This window comes from Neofelis nebulosa, chromosome 1 (genome assembly GCF_028018385.1).
Source record: "Neofelis nebulosa isolate mNeoNeb1 chromosome 1, mNeoNeb1.pri, whole genome shotgun sequence".
NCBI classification, from domain to species: domain Eukaryota; kingdom Metazoa; phylum Chordata; class Mammalia; order Carnivora; family Felidae; genus Neofelis; species Neofelis nebulosa.
Genome location: NC_080782.1, coordinates 102,632,040 through 102,656,740, shown reverse-complemented (window position 1 = coordinate 102,656,740; position 24,701 = coordinate 102,632,040). Strand labels below are relative to the sequence as shown.

At 38.9% G+C, this 24,701-nt stretch overlaps 1 protein-coding gene across 3 annotated transcripts in view; it reads left to right on the top strand.

Annotated features, from left to right (window-relative positions):
- The first annotated feature begins 9,192 nt into the window (after positions 1 to 9,192).
- The window catches only part of TNPO1 (transportin 1), a 99,076-nt gene continuing 83,567 nt past the window's right edge, over positions 9,193 to 24,701 (top strand). The window contains exon 1 of one of the 3 annotated variants that reach the window (XM_058729930.1): positions 9,193 to 9,318. Coding sequence is in view for 1 of the 3 variants with exons in the window: in XM_058729922.1 (XP_058585905.1) it covers positions 11,614 to 11,628 (15 nt within the window). In the remaining 2 variants the exon portion in view is untranslated. Of the gene's footprint in view, positions 9,319 to 11,508; positions 11,629 to 24,701 lie in introns of those variants that run through there. The other 2 variants (XR_009261782.1, XM_058729922.1) reach the window with 2 other exon arrangements.

Sequence of the window (24,701 nt, the reverse complement as noted above, 5' to 3'; positions counted from 1 at the left end):
GACTGGAGTAAGAGATAAACTTGTACTTTCCTTTGGCAGTGGAGTTAGGCCTAGATGCCAAGCTAGGTATGTGACATGTGACAAGTGACAAAGTTTTAGCTGATAACAAAGGAAAGTGGTATGTGCAATTTTTTAAAGGGTGGGTCATGCACCTCTCCTTATTTTTTCTCCTTCCCAGTGGCTGGGATGTGGTTGTAAATCGCTAAGCTGAAACCTAGGAATTCACACTGAACCGTGAGGAGGGAGCTTATTACTAAGGATGGAAAAGCAGCAAGACGGAAGAGCCTACACCCCTGATCAGATTATTTTGAACCTTCTAGACCAGCTGTGAACTGCCTATATTTACAAGAGAGATAAATTACTATCTTGTTACGAGTTTTCTGTCACTTGCAGCAGAATCTAATCCTAGCATGCTTTGTTCTTAGCTTGCTTGAGAGTGCATAATGACTAGAAACTTAGGGCCAAGACACTTACTGGAATCTTCCCAGCAACGCTGATGGAACATACTGAGCCCTATTTCTAGTTTATAATAAAGAGGCCATAACTTGGCAGAGTGCTCATTGGGACACCCAAACTCCACTTAGTAAGTGGCCCTGATCTATTCTATTCTGGTGAACCACTTGAAAGACTGTTGTGTCTGTTTGACACAAGATTTGCAAATACAATCTCTCTCCAACCCTAGAAAGACTTTTGAATTTGATAGAATCTCGCTCTCTTTCTTAATGTAGGACTCCACAACTCTTAAAATATTAAAATATATCCAGTTTAAATTTGGAAACATTTTAGGGGCGACTCGGTGGCTCAGTCGGTTGAGCGTCTGGTCATGATCTCACAGCTTGTTAGTTCAAGCCCCGCGTCAGGCTCTGTGCTGACAGCTTGGAGCCTGGAGCCTGCTTCAGATTCTGTGCCTTTCTCTCTCTCTCTGCCCCAACCCACTCGCATTCTGTCTCTGTCTGTCTCAAAAATAAATAAACATTAAAAAACTTTTTTTTAATTTGGAAACATTTTGGATCCAATGAAGAAAGATAGGTTGAAGATAAAGGAGAGAGAAGCCTAGAAGGAGATCAAGCAGAGGGGAGTGGTCTTTGCTAGAAGAAACATCAGGTTGTCTTTTCTCACCATTCTGTGGAAATTCTTCCACGTTGTTGTGTGTATTAGTAGTTTGTTTCTTTTTATTGCTGAGTAGTATTCTATGGTAACCATTCATCCACTAAAGAACGTATGGGTTGTTTCTAATTTGGGGCTGTTACAAATAAAGCTACTATCAACATACAGGTTTTGTGTGAAAATAAGTTTTCATTTCTCTGGGATAAACGCTCAAGAGTGCAATTGCTGGATTATATGGTAATTGCATGTTTAGTTTTTTTGTTTGTTTATTTTATTTTATTTATTTATTTATTTATTTTTTTAATTTACATCCAAATTAGTTAGCATGTAGTGCAACAATGATTTCAGGAGTAGATTCCTTAGTGCCCCTTACCCATTTAGCGCATCCCCCCTCCCACAACCTCTCCAGCAACTCTCAGTTTGTTCTCCATATTTATGAATCTCTTCTATTTTGTCCCCCTCCCTGTTTTTATATTATTTTTGCTTCTCTTCCCTTATGTTAATATGTTCTGTATTTTAAAGTCCTCATATGAGTGAGGACTTTGTCCTCATATATTTGTCTTTCTCTGACTAATTTCACTTAGCATAATACCCTCCAGTTCCATCCACATAGTTGCAAATGGCAAGATTTCATTCTTTCTAATTGCCGAGTAATACTTCATTGTATATATATACCACCTCTTCTTTATCCATTCATCCGTCGATGGACATTTGTGCTCTTTCCTTACATTGGGGTGCATATGCCCCTTCGAAACAGCATACCTGTATCCCTTGGATAAATGCCTAGTAGTGCAATTGCTGGGTCGTAGGGTAGTTCTATTTTTAGTTTTTTGAGGAACCTCCATACTGTTTTCCAAAGTGGCTGCACCAGCTTGCATTCCCACTAGGAATGCAAAAGAGATCCTCTTTCTCCGCATCCTTGACATCTGTTGTTGCCTGAGTTGTTCATGTTAGCCATTCTGACAGGTGTAAGGTGGTATCTCATTGTGGTTTTGATTTGTATTCCCCTGATGATGAGTGATGTGGAGCATTTTTTCATGTGTCGGTTGGCCATCTGGATGTCTTCTTTGGAGAAGCGTCTATTCACGTCTTTTGCCCATTTCTTCACTGGATTATTTGTTTTTTGGGTGTTGAGTTTGATAAGTTCTTTATAGATTTTGGATACTAAGCCTTTATCTGATATGTCATTTGCAAATATCTTCTCCTATTCTGTCAGTTGCCTTTTAATTTTGCTGATTGTTTCCTTTGCTGTGCAGAAGCTTTTTATTTTGATGAGGTCCCAATAGTTCAATTTTGCTTTTGTTTCCCTTGCCTCCAGAGACGTGTTGAGTAAGAAGTTGCTGCGGCCAAGATCAAAGAGGTTTTTGTCTGCTTTCTCCTCCAGGCTTTTGATGGCTTCCTGTCTTACATTTAGGTCTTTCATCCATTTTGAGTTTATTTTTGTGTATGGTGTAAGAAAGTGGTCCAGGTAAATTCTTCTGTATGTCGCTGTCCAGTTTTCCCAGCACTACTTTCTAAAGAGACTGTCTTTATTCCATTGGATATTCTTTCCTGCTTTGTCAAAGATTAGTTGGCCATACGCTTGTAGGTCCATTTCTGGGTTATGTATTCTGTGCCATTGATCTGAGTGTCTGTTCTTGTGCCAGTATGCATGTTAAGTTTTTTAAGAAAGTGCCATACTGTTTTCCAGGGTGGCTGTAGTGTTTTATATTCCCAACAGCAACGTGTGAGTGTTTCAGTTTCTTTGAATCCTCACCAGATTTTAGCGTTGTTGCTTTTTTTTTTCTTTTTTCACCAGCCATTCAGATAGGTGGATAGTGATATCTCATCTCTTGTGGCTTAATTTGCATTTGTCTGATGGTTAATGATATTGACTAGTTTTTGAATATTGAATCAGCCTTGCATCCCTGGAATAAACCACACCTGGTCATGGTATACTATTCTTTTCATATGTTTCTTAATTTTATTTGCTAATACTTTGCTAAGAAATTTTGAGGCTATGTTGAGCCTATGTTTGCATCTGTAAGAGATACCGGTTTATAGTTTTCTTTCTTATGCTGTCTGTCTAGTTTTGGTATCAGGGTAACAGTTGCTACATAAAATGAATTGGCATGTGTTCCCATGTCTTTTGTTTTTCTTGAAGAAGTTGTGTATAATTTGTATTAATTCCTTAAATGGTTGGTAGAATTCTCCAGTGAAACCATCTGTGCCTGGAGATTTCTTTTTGCAGACTTTTTAAATTATAAATTCAATGTCCTTAATAGTTATAGGTCTACTAAAATTATCTATTTCATGTTGGGTGAGTTATGGTAATTTGTACTTTTTAAGGAATTTGTGTATTTCATATAAGTTCTCAAATTTATGTGTGCAAAGCTGTTCATAACATCCCCTTGTCATTCTTTTGATATCTGCAGGGTCTGTAGTGATATCCTCTGTTTCATTCCTGAGTTTGATAATTTGTGTCTTTTTTCTTTTTCAATCTTGCTAGAGGTTTATCAATTTTATTGATTTTTTCCCCCCAAGAAGCTTTTTGTTTCATTGATTTTTCTCTAATGTTTTTCTGTTTTCAATTTCAGTGATTTCTGCTCTTATTTTTGTTATTTCCATTTACTTTTAACTTGCTTTTATCATTATATTTGAAGTGAGTTTCTCATAGACAACATACACTTGAGTCGTGTCTTTTGATCCACTTTGCCAGTCAAAATACAATGCTTTAGACCATTTATATTTAATGTAATTATTGATATGTAAAGGCTTTAAGTCTGTCACTGTACTTTTTATTTTTTGTTGTTTTTTATTTTATTTTATTATTTTTGTTTTTCCTGACTTTCTATGGGTTACTTGCATATTGTTTTGAATTCCATATTGATTTATCTATATAATGTTTTTGAGTGTATCTCTACATAACTTTTTGACTTGTTGCTCTAGGTCTTTAGTTATAGTTATAGTTGTTATAGTTAGTTATATAAATGTAATATACATGTTGCATATATAATATACTTTATGAATGTATAACTTATCCCAGCATACTGGTAGTGTCATTTTACCAGTTCAAGTGAATTGTAGAACCCTTATCCCCCTTTATGTCTCTTTACCTTCTCCATTTAAATACTATAATTGTCTTAAATATTTTTTCTTCATACATTTAGAATCACATTGGACAATGTTATAATTTTTGTTTCCACCATCAAACGTAATTTAGAAAACTCAAGAGGAGAAGTGAAGCCTATTATATTTACCCATATTTTTGCTTAGCTTATTCTTCCTTCCTTCCCAATGTTCCTACACACTTTCTTTTATAATTTCCTTTATGTTTAGCCATCCTTTTATGAAAAGTCTGCTAGTGATAAAAATCTTTTAGTTTTCCTTCATCTGAAAATGTTATGATTTCCCTTTCATTCCTAAGGATATTTTTTCCAGGTACAGGATTCTGGGTTGATAGTTCCTTCCTTTCAATACTTGTAAAACATAGTGTTATTTCCCTTTGGACTTCGTGATTTCTTATGTGAAATCATTGTCATTCAAATTGCTTTTCCCTTATAGGTAAAATGTCATTTTTTGCTCCCTGTTTTCAAGGTTTATTTCCTTTGTTTTTAGTTTTCAGGAATTGAACAGTGTGTCTTGGCATGGATTTCTTTGGGTTAATCTTTTTCTCAGTTTCATTTGTTTATTTATTTTTTTAATGTTTATTTATTTCTGAGACAGAGAGAGACAGAGCATGAGTGGGGGAGGGGCAGAGAGAGAGGGGGACACAGAATCCGAAGCAGGCTCCATGTTCTGAGCTATCAGCACAGAGCCCGACGCGGGGCTGGAACTCACAGACTGTGAGATCATGACCTGAGCCGAAGCCGGACACTCAACCAACTGAGCCACCCAGGCGCCCCTGTTTATTTTTTATTTTTTATTTTTATTTTTTTTTATTTTATTTTATTTTTTTTTTAATTTTTTTTTTCAACGTTTTTTATTTATTTTTGGGACAGAGAGAGACATAGCATGAACGGGGGAGGGGCAGAGAGAGAGGGAGACACAGAACCGGAAACAGGCTCCAGGCTCCGAGCCATCAGCCCAGAGCCTGACGCGGGGCTCGAACTCACGGACCGCGAGATCGTGACCTGGCTGAAGTCGGACGCTTAACCGACTGCGCCACCCAGGCGCCCCAACCCCTGTTTATTTTTTAAAATAACAGTTATATTGATATATAATTCATGTAGTATACAATTTGCCCTTTTAAAATGTACCATAAAGTGGTTTCTAGTATATTCACAGGATTGTACAATCTCTACTATCTAATTTTAAACCGCTTTTGTCACCCCCAAGAGAAACCCTGTATCTACTGGTAGTCACTCTCTATTTTCTCTCCTCTAATCCTTGGAAACCACGAATCTACTTTCTGTCTCTGTCTTTGCCTATTCTGGAGATAGATGGAGATTTATGTACATCTGTATAGATATATCTATGGAGATATATATTTTACATATGAAAGTTATATACCCATATATTTTTGTATATCTCTCTATATATATTTTATATATATCTCTATGGAAATATAGACAGATATATAGTGGTGTCACATAAATATAGTCCTACAGTATGTAGTCTTTTGTAACTGGATCTTTTCACTTGGAATGATGTTTTTGAGGTAGCATGTATTAGCACTTTATTCCTTTTTAATATCAATTAATATTCTGTTATATGGATATAGTATATTTTGTTTATTCATCCATCAGTTAATGGACATTTGAGTTATTTCCACTTTTTGGCTCCCACAAATAATGCTGCTGTGAACATTTGTGCACAAGTTTTGTGTGGACACATGCTTTCATTTCCATTAGGAGTGGAATTGCTGGGTCATATGGTAACACTATGTTTAACTGTTTGAAGAATTGCCAAACTCTTTTCCAAAGCAGCTGCAGCATTTACATCCCCACCAGCAATGCATGAGAGTTCCGATTGCTCCCCATTTTTGTCAATACTTGTTATTATCTGTCCTTCTTACTATAGCTATCTTAGTGGGTATAAAGTGGTATCTCGTTATTTTGATTTGCATTTCCCTAAAGGCTAATTATGTTGAACATCTTTTCTTATGCTTATCAGCCATTTGTACATCTTCTTTAGAGAAATACAGATCCCTTGCCCATTTTTTAATTTGGTTATTCATCTTTTTTATCATTGAGACGTAAGAATTCTTTATTCCAGACACAGGTCTCTTCTCTGATAAGTTCTTTGCAAATATTTTTTTCTTAGTCCATGGATGGTCTTTTTACTTTCTTCCTTGATAGTATCCTTTGAAGCACAAACATTTTAAATTTTGATGAAGTCCAACTTATCTACTTTTTTCTTTTGTTGTGTGAGCTTTTGGTGTCATATCTAACAAGTCCTTTCCTACTGAAGGTCATAAAGATTTATTTCCATGTTTCCTTTTAAGAATTTTCTAATTTTAGCACTTACATTTTGAGTTAATTTTTGTATATGATATGAGGTAGAGGTCCAGATTTATTCTTCTGCATTTGGATACTCAGTTGTCCCAGCTCTATTTGTTGAAAACCGTCTTCCCCAATTTAATTGTTTTGGCACCTTTGTTGAAACTTTGCTCAACTTCTTAAGTCTGTGGGTTTATGCCTTTTGTCAAATTTCCGAAGTTTTCAGCTATTATTTCTTTGAGTATTTTTTAATTTCACTCTCTTTCTTTTCTCCTTCCAGGACTCTGAGGACATGAATTTTAAACCATTTGTTAATTCCATGAGACTCCATCCATTCATTTTTTCAATTTACTTTCTCTCTGTTGTTAAAATGGGTAATTTCTATTGCTCTGTCTACAATTTCACTGATTCTTTCCTCTGTCTCCTCTACTGAGAGAGTTGTTGAACTCATCCACTTAGTTTTTTATTTTGATTATTGTATGTTTTAGTTCCGAAATTTCTTTTGGTCCTTCTTTATGTCTTCTATTTCTTTGCTGAGACTTTCTATTTTTTCCCTGTGTTTCTTTTTTTTTTTTTTTTAATTTTTTTTTTCAACGTTTTTTATTTATTTTTGGGACAGAGAGAGACAGAGCATGAACGGGGGAGGGGCAGAGAGAGAGGGAGACACAGAATCGGAAACAGGCTCCAGGCTCCGAGCCATCAGCCCAGAGCCTGACGCGGGGCTCGAACCCACGGACCGCGAGATCGTGACCTGGCTGAAGTCCGACGCTTAACCAACTGCGCCACCCAGGCGCCCCTTTTTCCCTGTGTTTCAAGTGTTTTTGTAGTTGGTCAAAAGTGTTTTATGTCTGCTTTAAAATCTTTGTCAGACAATTCTAACATCTCTGTCATCTTGGTTTTGAAATCTATTAGTTGTCTTTTGTTTTTTTAAGTTTATTTATTGAGAGACAGAGAGAGAGAGAGAGAGAGAGAGAGAGAGAGGCAGAGAGAGATGGAGAGCGAGGATACTAAACAGGCTCTGTGCTGTCAGCGTGGAGCCAGACCCTGGGCTTGATCTCACGAACCATGAGATCATGATCTGAGCCAAAATCAAGAGTCAGGTACCTAACCGACTGAGCCACCCAGGCACCCCAATTAGTTGTCTTTTTTAATACAGTTTGAGATCTTTCTAGTTCTTGATATGATGAGCAATTTTCAACTGAGACCTAAACATTTGGGGTATCATGTTATAAGACTTTGGATCTTATTTAAATATTGTTTTAGCTGGCTTTTTCTGACAAAGCACCGGAAGAGGAAGTAGGGGTGGGCAGCAGGTTCCACCTCAATACTGCCAGGTTGGAGAGTAGTCTAAGTTCCTCCATTGGCCTCCACTGACACCCAAGAAGAAAGTCTCTGTCTCTGTCTCACATTACTGGCCAGCAGGGATGAAAGTCTGGGCTGCCTACTTAGCTTCTCTGACAGCAGAGGATGGGAGGTAGGGTTGGGGCACCTTGTTATATAGTCTGGTGAGGGTGGGAGTCTGGGCTTTCCACTAGGTCTTTGCTGACTTGAGTTGGGGAACGAGGGGAAGGGGGATCCATGATTTTTTTCTGTAGTTTCCACTTTTCCTTAGTTTTAGCAGTTACTGTCTAAATGTTTTTGTTTTTGTTTTATCTCTCATACTCTTTCCTGGTTCTTCAGCTAAAGAGAGCAGTATTTTGTGGGGGATTTTTTTGGTGTGTCTGAACCATTGGCATTTCCAGGTTACCAGCTCCTTCAGTTTCAAGTCTGGGATATATGAGGCAAAAACAAAACCCCGAGGAACTAACTAGCGTGTTGTTCCTTCAGTCCTGAGGGCACCGGCTGGCCTGCCTTCTCTCCATCTTTCAAAGTCTCCTTATGTTTGTTTTATATGTAATGTTTAGAGTTTTTAGTTGTACCTACTGGGAGGAATAGGGCGAAAGTAGGTCTACTCCATCTTCCCAGAAGTAGAAGTCTAAGTAGACCTTTTCATAAATAGAATCATATTTTAATCATTAGGGGATATTAATAGTTAAAGGAACTTTGAAGTTAATCCTTTTAACTCCCTAATAACTCTCTAATTTATCTTTTTTGTACATTCAAAATATATAGGGGGTTTGCTTCAAAGGAAAATGCCTATAGATTATTTACACATTTCTAACTATTGACTATCACTGTCCTCTTTTGAAATTTGAATTACATTCTTCTAAATATCACTTAAAAAAATTTTTTTTCCCTTGATGTCAGTCTGAAGATGTTTCAATGGAAGGCAATTCCTTAAACTGTCTACTATTAAAGAATATAATGAGAATTCTCACATCTTTCAGAAGTGTAAGGTGGGAACATTACTCAGAAACATTCTGTTTTTTAAGATCACCTGTATCTAAAAGATTATTTTACTTCTTTTACTGTGTTTCTATATGCTCACCAACAATGGCCTATTAAAATATTTAACAATTTTTGGACTTTCAAACTTGTAATTTTTATTCAATCACCGTTCCTCCTTCTCAAACATCTGTTCTTTCATATGTATTAACATCTATTAATAGTATCTTTTATCGCCTTCTAACTATCTGCCAGGCACTCTGCTAATGAGCTCTTAATATACTTTATTTTATTTAATCCTGTTTAAGACAAGGAAGTGAAGCTCAGAAAGACTGAATTGGAAGCATTCAGAAGTGGTGAAGCCAGTATCCGCATACAAGCCCTGTGCCTCCCAGTTTCATGCTTGTTTGACAATGCTACATCTGACAGAGTGAGCATCTTTTCCTTCCGAGGGGAAAGCTTATAGGTAGGTTTCTCAATGTATTTTGTAATTTCTACCATTCTTTGATTTTTATCCTCACCAATTTGTTCACGTAAAAAAAGAATTAGTGCAGAAAATTTAAATATAAGGTATCTGTAGTAGGGTTGGGGGTTAAAATCTAAGGCATTTACTGTGTTTAATTTAAGTGTACGTCCTTAAAAAATACGGACAAAGTTTTACTACATGAGCTTTGCTGCTTTGTATTCGGGTCTAAAGAGAAAACACTGCTGGGTAGCTGCTATTTCATGTGCACACTGTGCAAAGGATTAACAGGTAACAGGAAAAGTAAAATAAAATAAGCCATGTTAATAAGCCCTTCTTAATGGTAAGAAGATTTACTGTTTAAAACATGTATTTTTAATCTAACCTAGAACGTAGAGACAAAAAGGCTATACGTGCAAGCAGCTCTTCATTCAGTACAGAGCTATTCATACTAAATTTTAATGCACTTTCATTTAAGTTTCATAAAAGTGTGGATATTTAATTTTCTTAGGCTCAATTTCACAACATTTGATGATCAGTATTTTTTTATTTCAAAAGATTTTGGTCAATAAATCCTCTTACATACACTAAATAATACTTCACCTTTTAAAATTAATTTCATTTTCTTCCAAGGTATTATTCAGGTGAATTCCTGACTAATTGCTTTGTCAGTAGTTCTTTGCATCTGTCATGATTTGCTAAACCTTTACATTTAAAAAGTATTGCTGTTGTTTTTCCTTAGCAAAGTAAATTGCAGAAACCACACATCCCCTGATTTGCAAGGATCAAGGCTCCCTTGATGTCCCAAAAAAGTCCCATGATGGGACTTTTCAAATGCAGAAATAAGCTCTTTTTGTTATTTGGATAAATATATGTATTCTGGGTAAATTTTCCTGCAGATACACTAAACTACATTTCGGAAGGTTTACATTAAGTTGTTTTCTTAGTAATATACTCCTATCTGGAGGCCTCTTTTGGTGCGTGCTCCTGTATCCAACTGCTATCAAATTAACATTAGAAAATGTTGGAATCCTAATTATGAGTGTCTTAGTTATGTAAAATATTTTTGCTTCGTATGTTCCATTTCCTAATGATAAAAAATAGTCCTTCTAGATTCAAAATTTAAGTGAAATAAATTGTTTTGTAAAATGACTTGTTGCAAATGAAAACTATTAGCAAGTTTGTTACTTGCTTTATCAATGTAAATCAAATAAGCTTTATCAATGTAAATAAAAAAAACTTTCTAGTATTGGTACTATAATTTTACCTCCAATAAGCCTGGAAGGCAACAACTGCTACACATTTTCAAAACATAATATATACAGCATTTACAAACAGGACAGTAAAAACTGCTGGCATTTTACACACGTTGATCTTATGAGGAAGGATATTATCAGCAGCATCATCACCATGGGTTATAATGATCATCTAGGTATGCAAATTTAAAATAATAATACATAGGAAATTTATATATAAGAATAATGTGGGGAAAGGAACTGTTATTTATCAGTTCATTACCATTATTATAATTGAGTATAAAAACATCTATGTCTCCCATTTTGGATTACGCTCTGTTTAGAAAACAGAAGGCATTTTAATTTCTCATGATGGCTGCTTACAAAGAGGAGAGCTTCTTATTTCTAAAAGGAAGACACTGGTTTTAACATACACCTGGACATGTAAAACTTAATTTTATAAATCCTTTAATTTTGCATAGAAAGCAGTTGACATGCTAGATACAGCATACCTCAAAAGTCAATCATGCAACATTCACAGGCAGCCCTCTGCCCATATCCATCTACTGAAGTCGTTCCTGTTTTTTACCAGCAACGTTGGAACTGTATTATTGGGGGATATGCGGCATGTTCCGTGTTAAATAGGCTCCCGGGGCAGGGCTGTCACTTTGGAGATTATCCGGAAGTATGGAAGTTCGTCTGGGGTAGGGTCGTCACGCTTAGGAGGCCCTGGACAGCCCCTAAGCGTCCACACTTGCAGGGCCATTTTTGGTCCAGGCCTCACGGCGCAGAGCAGCCGGCTGCAGCGCGGCTTGAGCCACCGCTGGCGCGCGCCGCCGACCGCAGGTCAGCGGACTTAGCAGGCCCAGGCCGCGGTTTTCCCCGCCGCGCCGCCGTTGCCTAGGCGACCGCCGCCGAACGTTCCCGCGGCGGGCCCCGCCCCCCGGCCAATCGGACCAGCGCTCGTCCGAGCCCAGATTCTCTTTGTTCCGCAGCCATTTCAGGCCCCGGACGGGAGGCAGCGCCGCTTCGGCAGAGGGCCCGAGCGCCGGAGGCCTCTGGGATGGTGTGGGACCGGGTAGGTGGCGTGAGGGTGCGCGGCCCCTGACTGGAGGGCGGGAGCGGAGGCAGGCTGTTCCGAAGCTGCCTGAGGGGCCGCGGGGAGAGGCGCCCGACCCGCCGCCCTCCCGGCCGTTTGGAGCCCGGCGGCGGCGGCGGCGCGGTTCTAAGCCCAACAGCTGTCCGGCGGGACGCCGGCGGCGGTCGGGCAGCGCCTCCTCAGGTGTCCGAGGTCGGCCTGGGGGCCAGTAAGAGCGGCGAGGAGGGGAGCGTCTTCTCGCCGGGGAGCTGTTATACCGCGGCGTTTGAGGGCCTTGGCGCCGCAGTCGCTGGGCCAGGACAGCTGCTTCTGCCCGTTCTCGGCGCTTTGGGGCACTGCCTGCCTCTGCCCGGGATGGCCCGTGTTTGTCCCCCGCCCGTTCCCCTTTGCCCGGGTGTCCCAGGCCCGCACACGCCTTCCTCTCCACACTGAGCTCGGGCGGATCGCTTTCTCTGGGCGGTTCTTGCCCCTTGTGGCCTCTTGGCCTCACGACATATTTACATAACTTTAATGTTAGTAACTGCACGGGCTTTGCGTGGGCTTGTGTTTTTTTCACTTCCACCCTTTTGTACTTCTCCCACGCGAACACGCGACAGGGAACAGCTGCCGAGGAGCAGACCAGCTACCGCAATTAAGAAAAGGCTTTCTTCCTTTAAAAATGATCGCCTATTTGTCTACTGATGTAAAAACCAGCTGGATGTGGCAAGGACTGCTTGCTACCTAAATCTAAGTCCGTTTTCTTAATCACTAATTAGTTTGGTCCATCAACAGATTTGGATGTAGAAATTTAAACTTGGCGGGATTCACAAATTGGTTTTGACAGTTGTTTTAAGAAGCTTCATAACAATCCTACCTTGAAACAGTGATGACTTCATTGATGAGTTTATAAATGGTAATTTTTTTAGCCTAAGAAAAGATGTCTATAAAAAAACAAGTTGTATTGTCTAATCGGTATTTGGAAATACAAGGTTGTAAAATGGCTATCCTTGAAAGGCTTATTTTCATTTAGGGTAACAAAAGTTCCTTTTAGATTTTAACTTTCCCTTTTGTATCAAAGCTTTCACACTAGAATGGCAAGTAAGTTCCACTTACTGAAGCAGGGAAGTATTCAGTCTTGGGGGAGAAACGATTTTGTTTTCCACTTGTACCCTGCCCTGCACACCTTTCTTCTTGAACAATGACTCCACCAACTTGAAAACTTGCAGCCGCAAAAGGGGAATGTTAGTTTGAAGGTGCAGATTTCTCTTTTACTCCCCAGCATATGCATTCATAAATGCCTAACAGTTTACCAGTCCAGTTTTTACATCACCTTAGTTAATGTTAGCCTAATGAACTACTAGTGCTCCATTTTGTTTTTCCTAAAAGGGCCCCACCTGGGTCACCCTTGAGGTTACATTTTTGTCCCAGGCATTCAGGGAATTATTAAATTCCTCCCACAGAAATACCTATAAAAATGTTTTAAAGTAATCAAGCTTATTACCAAAATATATTATGAGCAGGGTAAGATTTTGGAAAAAAATACACATGATTCTCGTTGTAAATATTTCCATTATCAACACTTGATACTGTATTCATTGTTTTTATGACTAGTTTTTCTTTTTTATATAACGTTAAATCCATCACATGAGCTCAAGTTTTCTAAATATTGTAAATGAACTTCACTGAAATGTAAATGTACTGTATTTAGAAGAATTGCTTGCTTTTATCCATGTCAGAATCTGCAAATACTGTTTTTAAAAGAAATTTGACTAATAAAGGAAGGCAAAACAAGTAACAAGTCATGAAATAAATTTATCAAATGTAAACCGCAGAGAGGAACACAGCAGTAAGTGGGAGTTACGTTTATTGCCTGGAGTATAAATTGTGACTTTTTTCCTGGAGTTGATACTTGAATTTATACTGGTGCCAAAAAGGTCTTTCTCCCAGAAAAACAGTTTGGTCTACCAGCAAACGGGTGAGAAAGCTGAAAGAATGAAAGTGATTGATTAACTGATGATTGTTTTCAAAAACAGTGGAGAATAATGCCATCTTCAAAAATCGGGATCAGAGACAAAAAATTCCCCAAATGTTGGGAGTCTTTCTTAATCGGTCCCGTTCAGCCAGTGTCGCAGCAGATATCTAGTGAGTGTTGGCAGGTGAAAGGAGTCTCCTGGGTTGCAGGGTGAACTTTATGATGGAGGACAGGTATAGTGGTAACTGTATAGATTTGTAGTTCTATGGTTGGGTGTTGGTGTAGGAGAGTTTCTAGAAGCCTCTGTTCATTTGGTTGCCTCAGGACCTCCTTACTAGAATTCTTTGAAGTACTGAAAGTGGGTGTAATAACTAAGAATGGTTAAATGAGTCTCAGTGATTAAATGAGATATTGGAACAGGAAGGAAATAGGGATGCAGATTTGTCTTGGAATTTTCTGGAGTGGATAGAACCCATACAGGAATGGTAGGTACATCTTGTTCCAAAATGGCACCTGATGGCAGAGCAAATAGTTGAACTCAGAACTAAAAGAATGCCTAGAGCTAAAACAAAGCTGCTAACTGAAGGACCACAAGATTGGAGTTGACATTTGCCTTTTTAATAGTTAAAAGCAAAGCAAATCTTCAAATGTAGCGGTTAGGAACAGGAGCTCTAGAGCCAGACTTCTTGGATTCAAATGTTGGCACCTTCTGAAATTATGTGTGGACCTGGGCAAGTTACTTCATTTCACTGTGCCTCAGTTTTTTCATCTCACAATGCTGTGAGGATTAACTGAATTAATTTGGTAAACTCTTAGAACGGGGCCTGATGTGGTAAACACTCCATAAATAATAACTGCTATTATCATCATGATCATTGATATTTTAGAAAATAACCCATCAAATTATAATCACTAATATCTAGACTTTGAGATAATTACTGTAAACCCATTGATATATTTCCTTTCAATATTTTTTGTCAGTTTATTTGATTTTTACATAGTTGAGACTTTACTATATGAATAGCTTTTTAAAAAAATTTTTTTTAATGTTTATTTATTTTTGAGACAGAGCATGAACAGGGGAGGGTCAGAGAGAGAGGGAGACACAGAATCTGAAACAGGCTCCAGGCTCTGAGCCGTCAGCACAGAGTCCGACGCGGGGCTCAAACTCACGGACTGTGAGATCGTGACCTGAGCTGAAGTCGGACGCTTAACCGACTGAGCCACCCAGGCGCCCCAATGTTTATTTATTTTTGAGAGAGACAGAGGATGAGTGGGAGGGGCAGGGAGAGAGGGAGACACAGAATCTGAAACAGGCTCCAGGCTATGAGCCGTCAGCACAGAGCCCGACGCGGGGCTCGAACTCACAGAGTGTGAGATCATGACCTAAGCTGAAGTCGGACGCTTAACCGACTGAGCCACCCAGGCGACCCATGAATAGCTTTGCATTCTGCTTTTTCACTTAGCAACATTAGCATTTTCTCCTGTTAATTTGTTAGCACTTAAAATTTTTTTTTTATTTAAAATTTTCTTTTTATAAGTTTATTTATTTATTTTGAGATAGGAGTGCACATGAGCATTGGAGGGACAGAGGAGGAGAGAGAGAATCCCAAGCTGGCTCCTCACTGTCAGTACAGAGTCCCACACGGGGCTCAAACTCATGACCATGAGATCATGACCTGAGCCAAAATCAAGAGCTGAACACACTCAGCCAATTGAGCCACCTAGGTGCCCCTGTGAGCATTTTTTAAAAATGACCTCATAATGTGATTTTCTCATAATTAAACAATGTCCTAGTGGACAGTTAGCAAGTTTCTAATTTTTTTTTTTTTTGGCAGTCTAAGAAACGTTACAATGAACATCCTTGTACATCAGACAGCTTCTGTGTTTTAGCTTATTTCATTAAGATAGATTCTCCAAAGGGAAAATACTGGGTTGGAGTATATGAATATCCAAAGCTCCCATATTATTTTTACTTAAGAAAATTTAATAATGGACTTAAAACTGAGGAGCACAGCATTTATTGCCCTTATTGCTTGAGATGGGAAGGAAGAGGGAGTGAAATAACATTTTTTCCATATACTATACCAGGCATTATTTGTAGGTATTTATCATAGTTTTTTACTTTTATATACATGCTGCTCGGTATCATAGTTCTTTGTTACACTTGGGAGTTACCTGTAGATAAGCAAGTACTTTGCCCATGGACTCAGAATGTTCAAGGCTGAATCTGAATCTAGATCTACCTGATTGCAAAGCTCATATCCTTTAATTGTAAAATTTCATGTAATACACATATTCAGAATCTTATGAATATGTACACATTGAATAAATACAGAACCTTGTGATGAATCTTATTATTCACTATAACTTAGTGGATCTACACATTATGAAGATAGTAAACTTGAGCTGGAGGTAATGAATGGGTAAATTACAAAGTTAAACCAGAGAGGCCTTAACTATCTGCATATATTTTACAAAAGGAAAAAATATCCTTACCTGAAAGAAATGTAATGAGGTGTACCTGAATGGTTTCTAAAATGAATGCAGAAAGTATTTGTGGTGAAACACTCTTTGTAATGACCTCAACACAGATAGGGGAAGAAAAAACAAATCCGTCAAATTTGGGAGATCTGTATAAAAAGTGACAATGGCCTGGGTGACTCAGTCAGTTGAGCGTCTGACTTTGGCTCAGGTCATAATCTCACGGCTTCTGAGTTTGAGCCTCATGTTGGGCTCTGGGCTGACAGCTCAGAGCCTGGAGCCCGCTTCACATTCTGTGTCTCCCTCTCTCTCTCTCTCTGTCTCTGCCCTGCTCACACACACTTTCTCTCTCAAAATAAATAAAACATGAAAAAAAAAAAAAGTGACAATGGCCTATTAAACCAAATTGAAAAATAAACTTAGTAAAACCCCTGCCAAACTAAAGTCTTAGTAGAGAAATAACAAAAAAAATAGCAATAATAAAAGATAGTCCAGTTAAGGAGAATAAGACTACAAGCTGTAGGGAATTAATTATATGCTGAAAAGTGAAGGGAAAAAGTTAACTGCATTTTATAGTTGACCGTGAAGGACTCTGAAGCCTTTAATAAAATAATATTCAGCAGAGCCTCTTAATCCTCAGGTGTAGAAGTGGCTGTCATAGATAAAATGGTCCATCCCAGAAAGGCCAAGTTTCCATTGCTTTTGTCTTTACTAAGGAAGGGATTAGAGCAGAGAAATACTTCACCAAATCGTGACCGTACTCAATAAATAAACAATTAGGAATAGGTGGTATCCACCAAAACTATAAAGAAACACTTAGAAAATTGATCACTATGCTGTCATTAAAAATAGTATTTTTGAAAAATAATGACATAAAAGTAAAAATAGTTACTTTTAGCTGGAGCATAGGAAAACAGGAAAATGATGAGAAAGATGGCAAATTATGAAGGATTGATTTTGTGTGCCATTTATTCATTTACTAAATTTTTTAGTGCTGGGACTGTCCCTTGTCATTTAGGGATTTACATACTACTTGAGAGAGAGATGTGAAGAAAAAAGTGTAACAAAGTGTAGTTACAGCTTTACAAATCTGTGGCCGTATCTAGCAGGGCTAGTAATAGAGTTCATGCAGGGAATAGGAGCAGCGCTTCAGACACTGTCAGCAACGATAAGGACCTACCGTGTTCTTGAAACTGCAAGCAGTTCAGGGGCCCTAAAAGATACAGAGCAGGAGCCCTTGAACTTTTTCTGTAAAGGACTAGACAGTAAATATTTTCTGCTCTGTGGGCCAAACCACTTCAAACGTAGTGCAAAAACAGTCATAGTATGGAAACTAATGGGTTTGACCAGTAAGACTGGTGGGCCTTAAATGTCTCTAGTAGATAGTAGAGGGATTTGAGGAAGAGATAACCTACTGGGCCTAGCATGAGCCATAGGAAGATTTGAAACAAGGAATTTGTAACATTTGTGTGAATCATTAAGAGCGGAATGAATTAGAAAAAGTTTCTTTCTAAGCACTATAAACCATTAAGAAAAGAGAAGAAGGGGCACCTGGGTGGCTCAGTTGGTTGAGTGTCCGACTTTGGCTCAGGTCATGATCTCGTGATTTGTGAATTCGAACCCCGTGTTGGGTTCTGTGCTGACAGCACGGAACCTGCTTTGGATTCTGTGTCTCCCTCTCTCTCTGCCCCTCCCCCAGTCACTCTCTCTGTCCCTCTCAAAAATAAACAAACATTAAAAAAAAAAAGAGAAGACAACTCCGTTTCTTAACAGCCAAATTCACAAAAGAGGGGCGCCTGGGTGGCTCAGTCTTGGTTAAGCGTCCAACTTCAGCTCAGGTCATGATCTCGCGGTTTGTGAGTTCGAGCCCCGCGTCAGGCTCTGTTCTGACAGCTCAGAGCCTGGAGCCTGCTTCGGATTCTGTGTCTCCCTCTGTCTCTCCTCCCTCGCTCATGATCTCTCTCTCTCTCAAAAATGAATACACATTAAAAAGATTTTTTTTTTTATTTTCACAAAAGAGAATCTCAATACAGCTAATGCTCTGCCCCACCAGTAGAGAAGTGCAAAGTAAAACGGCGATATTTTGTTTGCCGTCATACTGGCAAAAGTGAAAAAGTTTTGCTAGTGTGTAGTGACAAGGTTGTAGTGGAAACTCCTACGTTGAGTAAGTCAGTAGAACCATTTTAATTTTAAAGCAAAAACATTTTGACACAGCAATTTCCATTTCTTAGAGAAGCATGGGAATGAGTGTATCAGGGGTCCTGTGTGTTCAAGAATATCGGTAGCCACAGAACCTCCAGACTTCCAGCCCACCTTTAATTGCCTGCACTCCAGTTCATAAAAGGGTCTATATATGTCTTTTTAAAAAACAAAACAAAACAAAACACTAAAAATCCCTCCTAACTCTTTATACCCTTCTACTGTGCCCACTGGAATTTACAGTCCTTCATCTGCAGAGTCCGGTCTCAACCTGTTCTTAAACATTTCCTTCACTTCCTTGCTCTTCTGGAAAGCTGACTTTTTGCACTGTGCAGTTGTGGGTCTTGTTTTCTATAGCCCTTCTAATCAGTGTTTCTAGAGGTGGGAAAGATGTCTGCCGTGCAACTCCTTGCTGCTTTCAGACTCTTCTCCCTTCCTCCTCCTCCCTAAAAATCCTCAGATTATATAATCCATTACCCCTCATGGTGGTTATTAACTGTTGATAGTATAATTGCTATCCGTGACCTCCAGATCATTCCTCTTCATTCTTCAATTATTTTAGCTCCAGGTTCATTGCCCCTCTCTTCAGTACTGCCTCAGTCTTTATATTGAAATTGAAAAAAATGTACATAACTGATCTTTCCAATATCCTGGCCTCTCATTCCTAGACCTTTCCTCCAGTGCTCGTCTATCCTATCTCAGTCACTCACTCCCGTAGTGACACCCTTCTGCCTTGTCAGTAACTGCAGTCCTTACGTAGTTACAATTTTATGTGTTCTATTTTGTGACCCCACTTTCTGTTTTTGTAGCTCACTCCTTCTGGTTAATATCTCAGCCCCAACCATTTTTTGACCCCAGCGTAATCTCCATTGTATCGATCCTGTTATTGTTTCCCTGCCACTCGTGCTCTTGATATTTTCACTCCCCTTCTTAACCCGGCTGAAATTTCATGGTTAATCTTTTTTAATTTTTTTTTTTTAATTTAGTTTTGAGAGAGTGAGCGCATGCACGTGAGCAGGGGAGGGGCAGAGAGAGAGGAAGACAGAAGAGAGCCTGATGCAGGACTCAAACTCACAGAACTGTAAGATCATGACCTGAGCCGAAGTCAGACGTTCAACCAACTGAGCCACCCAGGCACCCACAGTTTATCATTTTAATCACTCCTTTGGATCCACTTCCTTGCTCTTTGCTTGTTTGGTAGAAACACAGGCCTATGTAAAACCAATTCTCTGCTTTGTACCTGCCATTATGCAACTTAGTATAGCTGGAAGAAAACACACAACGATACCTGACCACTTTACTCAAGGGGACCCTTGATGCTGCCTGTTGGTTGCACTGTGTTTTCTTAGTCTGTTCACTCTCCTATTCCCGTATGACTATTTCATATCTTCTCTTTTTCAAACCTTCTAATCTCTTTTCCCATCCTCACTTTTAGCTCATACGTGACCTTGCTTCCTGCTTTGCTAACAAAATAGAAGCAATCAGAAAACTTACACAGACTTCCAGCACCCTGTGTTCCTACCAACATCTGTGTCAGTACATGCTGTCTTCCTGCTTATTACTTAGGTTAACTGTTCATGTTCTTGTGTCTGCTTTTGTACTAGATCCCATCCTTGCCCATGTGCTCAAGGACATTAATTCAGCTTCTCTCCTTCCACATCATGTTTTTCCTTTATTGAATTATGTCTATCAGCAAACAGACATGCTATTATTTCTCCCAGTATTTAAAAACAAAAATCTTGATCCACTCCTCACCACCTGTTTCCCCATTTTTGGGGTTTCCTTTGCAGCATTATTCCTTGAAAGAGTTGTCCGTACTTGGTAATGCCAAATTCTTCCCTTTCGTATACTACACCAAACCCACTCCGATCAGGCTTTTGCCTGCCCCATTCCTGCTGAATGGCTCATGTTCTCCAGTAACTTCCATGTTATCAAATGCCATATGCCATTGATTCTGTTCATCTTACTTGGTCTATCAGCAGCATTTGACAGGGCTGTTTGTTCCCTTATCCTTGAAACACTTTCTTCTTTGCTTTCCAGTATACCACACACCCCCTGCTTATCTTCTACCTCCTTCCTGGCCCCTTGTAATTCTCCTTTCAGACCTCGTTTGTTGAAGAACCCAGGGCTCAGTCCTTGCTTTTTGTTGTCTTGTTTTTCCTATCACTTCATTCGTAATTTTACTCAGTCTCATGGCTTTAAATACCATGTAAATGCCAGCAACAACCAAACTAATTCTAGTCTCCTGTGTACAGCTGCCTCTTCAACATCTCTACCTAAATGTCTAATGATATACATCAAACTCAGCATTTCCAAACTAAACTCCTAAACATCTCCCCAGTACCTACTCTACACATAGACTTGCCCCATTTCTATCTGTCAGTAGCCACTCCTCCTCCCAGTAGCTCAGGCTGAAATCTTCGAGTTATCCTGGACTTTGCTTTTTCTGTGACTCTTCACATCCATAGTTTCAGGACAACCTGTTTTTTCTATATCATCAAAATATATCCAGAATTTTACAGTGCCTCGTCCTCTCCACTACTATCACCTTGATGCAAGCTACTACTGTCATAAATACTGTTTAAATAGGTTACTCAGGTGTCCCCATTCTACCTTAGTCCTTCCCGATAGTCTTAATACAGTAGCGAGAGCTAGTCTTTTGCAAATTAAGACAGTCCCAGTCACTTCCTTATTCAGAGCACTGCAGTGGCTCTTCTTTTGATTCAGAGAAAATCTAGTCCTTACAGTAGCCCACAAAACTTTTTATAATCTGCCCAAACCACTCCCCTTTGTCCCTTACCTTCTTGACCTTATTTCCTATTACCAGTTTGCCTCTTTGCACACTGGTCTCCTTGCTCTATCAAAAACATATCAGTCATGTTCCTACTTTGGGACTTTTGCTTTAGCTACTGGTTCAGCTATCTGGAATCTGCTTTTCCCAAATATCTACTTGGCTCACTGGCTTTACTGTCTGGTCTTTGCTCAGATGTTACCTCCTTTGAACACCTTCTTTTTCTTCTTCTTCTTCTTTTTTTTTTTTTTTTTTTTTTTTAATTTTTGAGAGAGAGAACGAGCATGAGCAGGGGAGGGGCAGAGAGAGAGAGGGATAGTGAGAGAACACCGAGCAGGCTCTGTGCTGTTAGCATGGAGCCAGATGTGGGGTTCGAACTCAGGAACGGTGAGATTATGACCTGAGTTGAAACCAAGAGTCAGACACTTAACCAATAGAATCCCCCAGACACCGTTTTTAATATGGTATCCTACCTTCTCCCACCCCTGCCCCTTATCCTGGATTCTTTTATTTTTTGCAAAGCTCATACTACCTTTTACACTGCTATATCAGGGGTCGGCAAGTTAGAGCCCCACTACCCTCTGGCTTGTTTTTGTACAGCCTGTGAGCTAAGAGCAGTTTTTACATTTTAAAGTGTTGTAAAACAAACATAAAGAATCTACAACAGACATGTGCTCTGCAAAACCTAGAATATTTACTATCAGGCCCTTTGCAGGCAAAGTTTAATGGTATATTCTGTTTATTTTCTTTCTCTTCCCATGCAATTGTAAGCTCCAAGAGGGCAAAGGTCTTTGTTTTGTTTATTGCTGTATTTACAGCAGCTAGAACAGTGCCTAGAATACAGTAGGCATTCAGTAAATATAAGTTAAATGAATGAATTGCTTGTAGTGGTACAAAATGATAAATAGGTTAAGTATTCAAGAACTCGGGGGCGCCTGGGTGGCGCAGTCGGTTGGGCGTCCGACTTCAGCCAGGTCACGATCTCGCGGTCCGTGAGTTCGAGCCCCGCGTCAGGCTCTGGGCTGATGGCTCGGAGCCTGGAGCCTGTTTCCGATTCTGTGTCTCCCTCTCTCTCTGCCCCTCCCCCGTTCATGCTCTGTCTCTCTCTGTCCCAAAAATAAAAAATGTTGAAAAAAAAAAAATTTAAAAAAAAGAACTCATACTGCAATTAGTAATGAAGTAGAGTTATATATAATGAGTAGGAAAGCAAAGGCATATTTTAAAAGAATTTTTTAAATTAATTATTTATTTAAGTAATCTCTGTACCCAAAGCAGGGATCATATGCTCTACCAACAGCCAACCAGGCACCCCTGAGTTTTATAAAACAGAAAACATTACTTCTATAAAAACATACGTATTTAGATGCACAAAATAACTGCTCTATAAGCTTATGCATCAGGTGAATATTAGAATACCTCTGGGGAGGAGATCAAGGTTAGGAGAGATACTTGAAGGGAGCTAGAATTTCATTCATATTGTTTCCTTTTTTTGTATACAGTGAGAAGCAGTGACATGTCTATTTTTCATTTAAAGATTTTTTTTTTTTTTTGGAGAGAAAGGGAAAAAGAAAGAAATAGGTACTAACTAAACCAGTAAGAGGAAATAGTAATGCAGTGGAAAGGGAAGAAAATGTTGCCTTTCTTAAATACTGTATTTTGCCAACAATCTGAATTAGAAGGAATGAGCATTATGAATACTGAGGAAAACATGCAAAAGTAAAGACTCTTGGGTAGGGATAAGCATAAACATCAGGGAACTGCCAGAAAATCAACATGGAACATAGTGAAAAAGGATCAGAGACTACTAGGAGATTAGTTCAGAGAGAGGCAGAAGCCCAGATTAGTTACAACTATGCAGCTGTGGTAAGGATATGAGGTTTTATTTTAAGTGTGATGAGAAACCACTGGAAAGTTTTGATGGTCAGAAGATGTGATTTAATTGCAGCTTTAACATGGTCATTTTTGCTGCTTTGTCTCAGAGAATGGGCAGTAAGGGAACAAAACAGAAAGGTAGGGAAACCTATTGTAGTAGACCATTCTCTTGTAGAACATGGTGGTTCCCAGACTAGGGACGTGAGAAGTGGTCAGACTCAGAGTATATTTTAGAATATATTCTGATAGCCCTGGCTGATGATTTGGATGTGGGATGTAAAGGAAATCAAGGATGGTCTCTTAGTATTTTGGCCTAAACAACTGGATGAACACTTACTATAGGCAAGTGGAGGAGAACTAGGTTTGAGCAGGATGAGGAAAAGAATCAAGAGTTGTGTTTTAGCCAGTGAAGTTTAAGATGCCCATTTCACAAACAAATGAGTATGTCCTATAAAATATTGGATGTTTGAGTCTGGAGTTCAGAGTGCTATTTAATGGCACAGACTGGATGAGGTTATGTATAGGTAGAGAAAAGAAAGGGATATTTAGGGGTAGGAGAGCCAGCAAAGGAGACTGACAAAGAGTAGCCAGTGATACAAGAAGAAAACCTGGGAGATGTGAGACTGGGAAGGGAAAGAGTGGTTGCCTGTGTTCAGCACTGTGAAGGGATTGTGATAAGGCCAATAAATTGTTGGGTTTGGCAAAAAGGAAATCTCCGTCTCATTGGAGTGGAGTAAAGATGGGGAGATGGTGACTGTACACAACTTTCAAGATGTTTCTGTGAATGGAAGGAAGTGTATCAATGGAGTAGTAGTGGAGGATGAATGGAGTCAAAGCTGCTTTTTTAAGACCTTATTTTAAAATAATTTTAAACTTAGAGGAAAGTTGTGAGAATAATTTAGACAGTTCCCATGTACATACAGCTTACCTGGATTGACCGGTTGTTTACATTTTGCCACATGCTTTCCTCCCACTCCTACACACACATACACAATTATTTTTTTGATCATTTCAGAGTAGGCTTTACACATCTTGCACTTTTACCCCTTAAGTACTTTGATTTGTGGGTCTTAAGAGCTGGGATATTCTCTTCTAAAACCACATAATAGTTATCAAATTCTGGAAATTTAGGGTTTTTACAGTCTATATTACAGTTTTGTTGCTTGTCCCTATAACATTCTTTATAACATTTTTTCCTCCAGTACAGGATCCAGCCCGTGGTTTTATGTTACATATAATTGTCTTTTTTAAACAGAGTTTTGGGTTTGTTTTTTTTTTTAATGGAACTCGACCGTTTTATCCTCTTAACTACCCCTTGGTTAATTATTCTTTCTATGACTAATAAGTGGCAAGACAGGAGCTCAAAGTCAAGCAGAGGAACTCCAGGGTTTGCACTCTTAAGCTCTGTCTTAAAATGCCTCTCAAGTGATGCACAGAAAAATGTGAAATTCCCTGTTTGAAGTGGACAAATAAGTTAAAGATACAGATCAGAGGCAATGATCCTTATATTGAAAGCGTGATTGTAACTTTCTAGATCTGGATTATACTGTTTTAATGGTGGATCAAAGTTTAATCTATCACCCCGATGAACATTAGGACAGAGAGAAAAGCAAGAAAAGTGAAGATATTTAAACTTTGTATGTGAAAGTTATCAGACTTTGGTATAAATTATATGTTTTCAGAGTTCTTGGTGCTAATTGTTCAGAAAGGTAAAATAAAATGCTTGGATTAATTATTTTGTGATAGAGTTCAGTT